General features: G+C 29.3%; 1 protein-coding gene across 2 annotated transcripts in view; it reads right to left on the reverse strand.

Moving 5' to 3' along the window:
* The window catches only part of LOC107449514 (isobutyryl-CoA dehydrogenase, mitochondrial), a 47,330-nt gene extending 38,334 nt beyond the window's left edge, over window positions 1-8,996 (reverse strand). The window contains exons 1-2 of one of the 2 annotated variants that reach the window (XM_016065056.3): window positions 8,385-8,996; window positions 8,185-8,285 (exon numbers count right to left, since the gene is read on the reverse strand). In XM_016065056.3, the coding sequence (XP_015920542.1) occupies window positions 8,185-8,285; window positions 8,385-8,472 (189 nt within the window). In that variant the 5' untranslated portion in view covers window positions 8,473-8,996. The remainder of the gene's footprint in view (window positions 1-8,184; window positions 8,286-8,384) is intronic. The other variant, XM_043054892.2, reaches the window with a different exon arrangement.
* Between the last annotated feature and the right edge of the window lie 1,069 nt (window positions 8,997-10,065).

Genomic DNA, 10,065 nt, shown 5'->3' on the forward strand with positions numbered 1-10,065 from the left:
CGCGAAGTCGAGCACTTTACGGTAGCACAGTTTAACGAGGACCAATACCGCACACCCTCGGTCCCTACGCAGACTGATCCAAGTGGTCACCCACCCGCACACTGACCGTAGCCAGTGATGCTTGACTTCGGTGATCTGCTTGGAACCGTGTCTTAACGATCAGTCCACTGCGGGACCCTTGGGCGTCGAACTTTCAGGTGTGCGAATGACAACGGTTTGAAAAAGGATGAGCTGAAGAAAAATGGCGAGCAGTTGGACACAAACTACGATTGGTGAACGACGCACGCTATGTCCTATCCTATTCCCTCGTGTCCCTTAGAATTCGAACGAGCTATCTAAGTAATTCGAGAACGAATACTCGCAGTGGAACAACGGCCGAGAGACTATTCCCTGCGTCGAATTCTTAAAAAGGTCTACCATTTAACATCAAAATCAGCTTTATAGCACCTGCTCTGCACCTCTTCGTGGTACGAGGGAGTAACACCTTTGGGTGGCTAACGCAGACATAGGGGACGGTAGACCGAAAACAGCTCATCTGGCTTCGATTTTCGATTTGATTCTTCAAAGAAATTTTTCTTTTTTTTTAAGACTTTAAGTATATACAGTGCTCGCTTGAGCGACGAAATCGGAGCTTGGGAGCCGAAGTTAGAGTCTAACTTAGAAACCTGATTGAAATCATTTTGGACTTTAAGTCAAGGACTCATTATGAGTGAGAATGATCTTGAGGAAGGGGATTCTATCCCGGAGGACCTTGAAGAGTCGTTTGACCTTTCTCGAAAAGAGTGGTCCAAAAAGGCACAAGAGCTCAATGGAGTATTTTTAAAATTTATCAGCCAAAACGTAAGCAAAAAACTAGATGTAATAAAAATGTTTGAACTAACAAAAATTGCCATGGGCTACAACGACTTATTTCAAAGTCAAGGTGAAGTATTAGCGCACACTAAGGGGTTCCAAGATGAAGCACAAGATGCTTTAAAAAACGTAATCTGCAAAAATACTAAAAAGATGAAAAGGACTTACGCTGAAATTACAAAGAGCAGCATCAGTAGGGGAGCCCCCAGTGCGAAGTCAGATCATGTGATAGTCGTGCGCCCAAGTGCCTTGCTCCTCTGAGGAAACAGAAAAGTCGCTTAAAGAAAAGATTGACCCAACTGAGCTTCAAGTTGGAATCAAAGGAATTAAAAGAAGGCGGAATAGAAATTAGAACGTTGACTAAGAGTGATGCAAGGAAAATTAAAGAAGAATTTGAAGAGCAGGGTCTGGATAAAGATTTTAAATGTCAAATCCCAGCCATGAGACTCCCTAGAGTCATCTTATTTGATATAGATGAGACAATTAGTAAGAAAGAGCTCAAAGAAAAATTAGGAGATCAGAATAGTGAAATGGTCGATGGGAAATTCGAAGTTTGTTTCTCCATCAAAGGCAAACAAGGGAAACACTGTGTTGTCCAGACGAACCCTAGCGTCTTCAAGAAAATTATGAGAAAGACAAAACTTAAAATTGGTTGGTCCGTCCATCGGGCCAAAGAATACTTAAGACCCTTGAGGTGTTACAAGTGTAACACATACGGGCACATGGCTAAAGATTGTCTGAATAAAGAAAACTGCGCAAACTGCGGTGAAGAGGGGCATAAGATGAACGAGTGCAAAAAGAAAGCGACTTCGCAAACAAAAAATACGGCTCAAAACTAAATGTTAATCACACAGCAAGACAAAGATCGTGCCCATCCAACCAAAGGGCTATTGCAGTATTAAGAACAAGGATTTCATACTGATTATTCCCCAAATTTTGTGAGCTGACTATGGCGTCCTCCACCCTTTCCGGGTGCTTTCAATTTGTATTTCAATTGTAATTTTCATTTTATTTGTAAGACCGACAGGTTGTCGGTCATTATTTCGATTGTAAATTTTTAATTAAAGCTCAAAATGGTTTCCGAATCTTCCAGTCAGAGGATGCCTCGATGGGTCGTGGGGTGGCGGCGGTCTCTCAGTGCCACACTCCTGGTGAGTCGTCTGCGGCTGAGCATGGCACCGCCGCACCCGACTCGGGATTGTCCCTTTCGGCCTCCTCTGTCCACCGAACGACTGTGTTGCTTTTTGTCGGGCGTGACTCGGGGCCATGGAACTTCGTGTCCATGCACCACCGGGTCCTCCGACTGATTCGAGGATTGCAGTAACGATAGTCACCATGTATTACCCGTATGCCCCTTTTGGGACGGGGCGGGGTTAAGACGTCTTTATGTCCTATTAATAATCACTCTCAATACGAATGTTTAACTATGTAATTTCTCTCTAATATCATATTTCTAATTTATTAATAAATATGTAGTCTAGTTGATTTAACTTTTATTTTTTACATCGATTTATAGTTCACTAGGTTATCTATACTTCCTATTATTGATTACTTTTGTTTTCTTTAACATTACAAAATAAATTAGTAAAATAAGAAGAGTTAATTAGTTAAAGAGGTTTGGGGAGGAAAAAGGTGACAAAATTATTAAAAGCTCGTTATCTACAAATCTGCCTTTTCCTTCAAACGCATAAACTATTAACCTTCAACTAACTATTTTCCTTCAAACGCATTAAATACCTAGAAAAAATTCTCGATTTCCTTGAGTGAGGACAATTTTTTCAAAGAAATTTTTAAATACTAATTTTTGAACCTTCAAAGTTCCAAAACGCCATCTACAAAGTTGTAACATACACCTAATCTTTCTTTACTTTCTCTGAAATGGCAATGAAAGAAAAACGAAACATCGGCTGTTTCTCCTCAGTTTTTAACAACAATACCAACATAAAGTACCTAACTGCCTAACAACCAATAGCTTATTCAGTTTTAATTTTTAAGTTCTTTTTAATGCATAAAATTCTTTTTAATTTTCTCAAATTAATATTTAAGAGATAATAGAATCTTATAACCGTCTTTAGTGTAGAATGTTTTTAATTGATAAGTTTAAATTAAAAATTAACTCCTATATTTTGAAATATAGATTTTAATAAAAATAATCTATAATACTACCGAATTCTTGTCAACATTAAATTATAAGTGATGCAGGCAGTTACATTTTCAGCTAATAAAAGTGAGTATAAAAAAATATTTCTCGAATGTAACATGCAAATAAGAAATCCTGAATAAAAAATCGAAAAAAAAATAGGTTTCACATAACATACATAAAAACTTGCCTCAGAGAGAAAAATTAAAAAACTTTTTTAAGCATGTAAGTCTTTGAACTTAGAAAGTAAATTATAATACTAATTACCTTTATATTACTAGTATTTTTATTGAAATCATTTGATTCCTTTTTACTTTTCTTTATTTTCTACAAAGGGCCTCATGAGATAGTCTATAAATAATGTCACTTTCTCTTTGGTATTTTTGACACCCTCCCTCTCCTTTGCAAGAAAGTGTCACATTTCACCTTACCTCTACCCTCTTCCTCATCATATGTCTTACTGTATGTCAAAAACGTAAATTTGCAGTTTGGAAATAAAAAAATATAATTATTTTAAGTCTTTTTTTTCCCCTTCGTTCTTTTTTTTTTTTTTTTGTTGAAAAGTTTACATACACTACAAATTCAATGTAATAAGTAATTTTAATACATACTATAGTAATAAACATTAACTTTTCTTTAAGTCAAACTAGATTTTAGATTTAACACAATTTTAATAGTCTATATCATTTTTTAGCATTGCCTATTTAAATAAAATAAAAAAAGTTTTTTACAAACATAACTGGATAAAATATTGATTTAAGCTTTAATAATAATCATTTATTAAAAATGCGTCAAGGCAAAAAATAATTAAAATTCAAAAAAGAAAAATATTTCACAGCAAAAATATTTTTAAAATTTATTTTTATCTGGCATAAAATAATTAAAAATGAATAGAAAAAAAACTAAGTATTTATGTTTTTACTTCATTAAACATTTATCTTTTTACATCATTTGAAAAACACTGCAAAAAATTGATTTAATTTTTTTCCTTGTTACCAAAATAATTTTTTATTTTTTAAAAAAAAAATCCATAGAAACTATTAGAATAGTTATTGTACCTTTTTTTTTAACACCAAGACTGTTTTGTTATTAAATTTAATGGTGACTGATAAATCTAACTATAAAAGGGAAATATAGCTGACATAAAATAAATTCCTTTACCCAATACCAATTAACTTTTCTGAAGTCAAATAAATTGATTAAGAGATGGTTTTTGATTTATTGATGGGGTTAAGTTATCAAGGTGTAAAGTGTGCTTATGTATAAAATTTAAATATCTAATGCTAGTTCTAATATTGGACATAAGCTTTTTAATAAATTTGCTTATTGATTTCAAACTTGACAGAGAGCAATTTATCCACATTATTTAAGGCTTCAAATAAATATATGCAATTTTGATTCAGAGCTGTAAATTTAATCAGAAAACAAAGAAACTTCCTATGTAAGTATCAAGCTCAACTTGTTTTTATGGTCGATAGTTTTATTAAAATCAGCAACATCCATTGTAGACAATTAAGAAAATGCATCATTGATGATTTTAACCGTGGGGCATTTCCATACTTGTCTATAATGAATCATGGTTCATGAGATTCTAACCAATGATCGGAAAATTTATATCAGAATTGTGGGGAAAAAATTGCCGGCAACTTAAGTCATAACAGATTGTTAAACAGAAGCACAGTCCTAAATTTAACTTTACTATCAGAATAATTCTTAGCTATAAAATACTACATGAATAATTATTTATAACTAAATAAAAGTCCAATCAATTTATTATCATTAATTTGTAAAAATATTTTATAACAAACCATCAAAAATTTGTTAATCCTACCTCAGGCATCATATTGGACAAAGAAAAAATCAGAACAACATTTTCTTTTTTTAAAAAAACAAAAAAGAAAAACATCATTTTTGGAATATATCAGACTATTTCTAAAAATAAGGCAAACAAAAAAAAATTATTATGCACTACTTAAAGTGAAATAAAAGTAAATTTTATTACAAAAGTATAATAAAATGTACTAATTTTAATTACAAAAAATTTTCTAGAACATAAAGTTTTAATTATTTTCAGTATAATATTATGATATTGGAAAACTCCTGATAATTTCAAATCAATGCATGGAAAATTTTAAAGTATTGTTTTATTAAAAAAAAATAATAACCAGGATCAATTAGTTAATATTCCTTCCTACCAATATATAATTAAAATTTGTAATTGAGTTCAAAATTGTCTAAGTCAAATAATTTTAAAGCAGGTTTTTAAAGATTTCCCTCTACTTTAAAGCACAGTGGATATGATACTTGACATTTTTGTGCAGGACTTTTGGTGGACGATCCCTCAATTTGTCATTAAAAAATTATATGATTACTGTATTGTTTTATGGAATCTACCATTTTTAAAAGCACATCTAAGAGACCAAACAATAATAAAAATAATATGTTAAAAACTTATGCTTGCAGTTTAAAAATAAACAACTAAGTTGTAAATCAGAATTCAAATTTAATTTTTTACTTTAAATATATGTTTTTCCGCCCTTTGTAACCCTAACAAAAATTGTTAGTCTTTTTTTTTCCTTTCCTTTCCTTTCTTTTTTTCATTCTGGGTAAAAATAAAAAAATACATATCTAAACTGATAATAATGATCTGATAATGATCTGTTGACAAATGAAGGATGTTTTTAGTTATATAATAATGAATGATGTCACACTTCTTTAGTTATATAATAATGAATGATGTCACACTTCCTGCTTTCATTTCCCCCCTTCTCTTTGTTAAAAACTATCACAATTTCTTAACAAGTGGTGTAACATCATTACTGGATGTCCTTATATAATGGGAATTATATGGGAAACCATAAAAGTTAAATTTAGAATTACTGTCTATGAAAATAAAGCTTTTTTTCTGCATGTTTGATAAATACATACATGATAAATACATACACTTTTAAAATATACAATTTTCATACATTTTGCATATAAATATTTCACCTGCAATTAGCATTTGTAAAATTGGTTGATTTAAATAGTAGGTTATGTTTGAAGAAATAAAATGAAGCTTTACTTTAGGACAAAAATGTATTTCTTAAAAAACTAAGCACACTTTTAGAGTTTACACATACCACAAATTCAATGCAATAAGTTATTTTAATACATACTATAGTACATTAACTTTTCTGTAAGTCATACTAGATTTTAGATTTAACACAAATTTAAAGGTCTAGAGCATTGCCTATTTAAATAAAAGAATGAAATAAAAAAATAAATAAAAAAACATATTTACAAACTTAACTCGATAAAATTTTGATTTTAAAACAAATAAATATTATATGTAAATATAGCTTACATAAAATTAATTCCTTTCTTAACTTTTCTATAATAAAGTCAAGCTCAAACAAAAAAAGAGAGAAAAAGTAATTTGCACTACTTAAAGTGAAATAAAAGTAAATTTTATCACAAAAGTATTATAAAATATACTAATTTTAATTATATAATATTTTTTTTGAACAGAAAGTTTTAATGATTTCTAGTATAATTTTATCAATACTGGACAACTCACGGTAGATTTAAATCAATGCATGGAAAATTTTAAAGTACTATTGCATTAATAAAATAAATAACCAGGATCAAATAGTTAATATTCCATCATGCCAATATGCAACTAAAATTTATAACCAAGTTCAAGATTGTCTAAGTCAAATAATTTTAAAGTAGGGTTTTAATGATTTCCCTCTACTTTAAATCACAGTGGATATGCCACTTGACATACTCTTTATTTTTATACTGTTCTTTAGTTTTAACTGTTAGAATGCAGTCTATAATGGAATTATAGATAAGAGAATTTATTGCATTTGTCATGAGTATTATCATAAATCTAAGGAAATTTTTGTACAATACATTAATATCATAGAATATCATCACACATTAAATAACAGAGAGAAAAAAAATTTGCAAAAAGCAGCCAGGCTTTAGTCTAGGCAGTAGTTTAAAATATGAATTTCAGTTTAAAAAAAAAAAATAAAAAAATAAAAAACTTATCACTGTGAACAAATTAGCAATGCACAAATTCACAATGTTTTTTTTTTTTTTTCCTATTTACTGCTTTTAACATGTAGAGAAAGAAAGTTTCATTTTTATAAGGTTGATGCAATATTAATTTAACATACTACAAGTTCAGTTAAAAATATTTAATGTTCTTAGCCCTTCTTTTTAAGGCAATAAATTTAACCCACATTAAAATTTTCCGAACTTTTTTTTAATTTTGCAGAAAACTATAGTTCTAAAAACTCATCATTAATAAAGAAAATTGAATTAACATAGTTTAAAAAGTATTGCAATTGAAAGGCTGGGTGCATTATAATGATTAAGCCACACTTTTGTATCATCAAACTGTTCCTTCGTATCATTTAAAAATACACGTTTGACAAGTTTCTAGAATTTACACCAGATAACAATACATTGCCTAAATGAAAATTGTGGTTATTTATCATTGAAAATGCTAAATTAAACAATTCAAAAATGGGGCTTATGCCTCAATCTTTTTAATTAGTAATGAAATGCAAAATAAATTACCAACAAAACTCTATAATCTACCTAATTACTCTTATAAATTGAAATATAAATATGTAAGCTCTTTTCTTGAGCTAATACACATATTTTCTTGAGCTAATACACATATAATACATTGAACTAACACAATTTCAATAATAGAGTGCTATCTTTTCTACTTTATAAGATGTGTTACACTATTACACTATAAAAACAAAAACCTTTGGCACCCTTGTTTTTCTACCTTTTATACTTTACAATGAAAAATTTACACTTTTGGTAGTTTACATTAAAATAAAAACCCATACAGAGATTCATAATTTAAGGTAATAACGTGTATTAAAATGTAAGTAAGTGAATTTGCCAACATATTTTAATTTTCCACCTCATATGATAAATAACACTCAACATTGACAATAATATGGTTTCAATATACATATTGAGCCTCTCATTTAAATTAAAAAATAAACAACATTATAATACAGTATTGAAAATAATCCACTTTACAAACTAATAAAGTAAAACTTAAAACTATACTTTAAATTTCGTACGACAATCAACAAATAGAGAAAAGATTTTGGAGTTGTATAGGTATTTTTATAACCCTTTTAATTTAAAGTCATTATTAGTAAATTAAGACTAACCTTTTCATCCCAATAAGCCATATGAGGAAACATTTCTTTGGATGCAAAATCTCCAGCAATTCGTTGAATTTCTAATTTTTCATCTTCAAGACCAAAAGCAGCTAGAAGTAAATAATAAAAACATTTCAGAAATCATCACAAAACCACTGCTTTTGTTTATAAAATGCATTTATAATTATAAAAATTAATAACTAACTTACGATCAACATAAGATGCAATTCGACGGTGGAAAATGGTGGAGTTAAATAAGCGTTTTATTGAGAAACGAGCTATAGATGCTACCGACATGTTGCCTACTCGCCGTTGAAGTGCCAAATGATCGTACTAATACATTAATTTTAAAGAAATTTTATTTATCTGACTCACTTCAGACAGAAAACAAGACCAAGTTTCGTAATCCGCCTGGAATCTGCGCCAAAGTAAGTTAAAATGACAGATCAATCAACGCTTCAATTACCCACGTGGTTTTGTATACAAGTTTAAGAGGGCATGAAATAAAACTATGAAATTGTCCGTATTCTCAATGATAAAGATGTTTTAACATTAACGTTATTAGTGAATGGTCCCACTAAACTTTAGTTTTCATGCACTAACTCAACAGCCAATGAAATCTCACTTTATCCTTTGACCCACTCTTGAATAAAATTACTAAACATTTATAACGGATATTTTTCGGGTGCTTTTATTGAGAGAACACAATTAATCATTATTGAGGAATGAAATTCAATTAATTAATACCATCAATAATGAATCTTGAAAAAAATACAATGCTATTAAATTCTGCTGATACTTTAAAAATACAATTCTACACTAGAGGGCAGCACTATTTGATTTGTTTTTCGATATTACATTCAAATCTTTTTTCAGAATGCGAACCAGTTTTTAGTTTTGATCATCGAAGTCTTACAATATTTTTAACTTTGTTTGTTTTAAATTTCGTGGAAGTGGAAGAATATATAAATATGTATATCTGTGTGTGTATCTATATTTAACAGATTTTTGTTTCTTTTTCAAAAAATTCCAGTAACAATAATAAATGTCAAAAAAATTCGTCCTTGGTGTTTTGTTAGTGCAAGAGAACGAGTTTTAGAGAGAAAAAAAAAGAAACCAAAATAACGTGTTTCGTGCTTTGCATGGCATCTTTCAAGTGGTGTATTGTTTTGAAGATGTATCAACTGGAAATTTATCTTGAAAGTTTATAAAACTTAGAAAATATCTTTTAAAATAACGAATAAATATTGTATTAACATTACATTAATGAAATAAATATATTGAAGCTCACATTTAATGTAATTTTTCAGCATACCACTCAGCCAATCGACAGAAAATTCGCTATTGTACAGAAATAGTAATCTATTTTTGTTACTATTTAATTACTTATTTATTAATTATTCCATGACCATTTATCTTATATACTTCCTGAACTTCCCAGCAAATTGTTTTCATAATCAAAACGCCTTAATAATTTAATGAAATTCGATTTTTTTTTTTCTTTATGATGACCATGCTTACATGATGACCATGCATCACTTAAGAAAAAATAATTTTCAATCTACCCCTATCCAGTAATTTCGAGTTTAAGTTTGTTACGTAAAAGAGTGAAAATTCAAAAATTTTCTAATTTCTAACGCTTTTATTATAAACGCACTCGAAAAAAGTAAAGGGTTGTTTTATTTATGTAACCATATTGTAAAATAAATAAATAAATAAATAAATTTATTTTTCTTAGATCTAATTTTTAAAAATCTTCTGAGTCATATTATGCTTTTAAAGTAATTCGGGAGAATCATATAATGCTCCATTGTAGGGCACCCTAATTTGTCTATAATTATTTCACTTGGTGTGGTAGTATATTATATTAATAAATAAAATCTGACCTAG

This window comes from Parasteatoda tepidariorum, chromosome X2 (genome assembly GCF_043381705.1).
Source record: "Parasteatoda tepidariorum isolate YZ-2023 chromosome X2, CAS_Ptep_4.0, whole genome shotgun sequence".
NCBI classification, from domain to species: domain Eukaryota; kingdom Metazoa; phylum Arthropoda; class Arachnida; order Araneae; family Theridiidae; genus Parasteatoda; species Parasteatoda tepidariorum.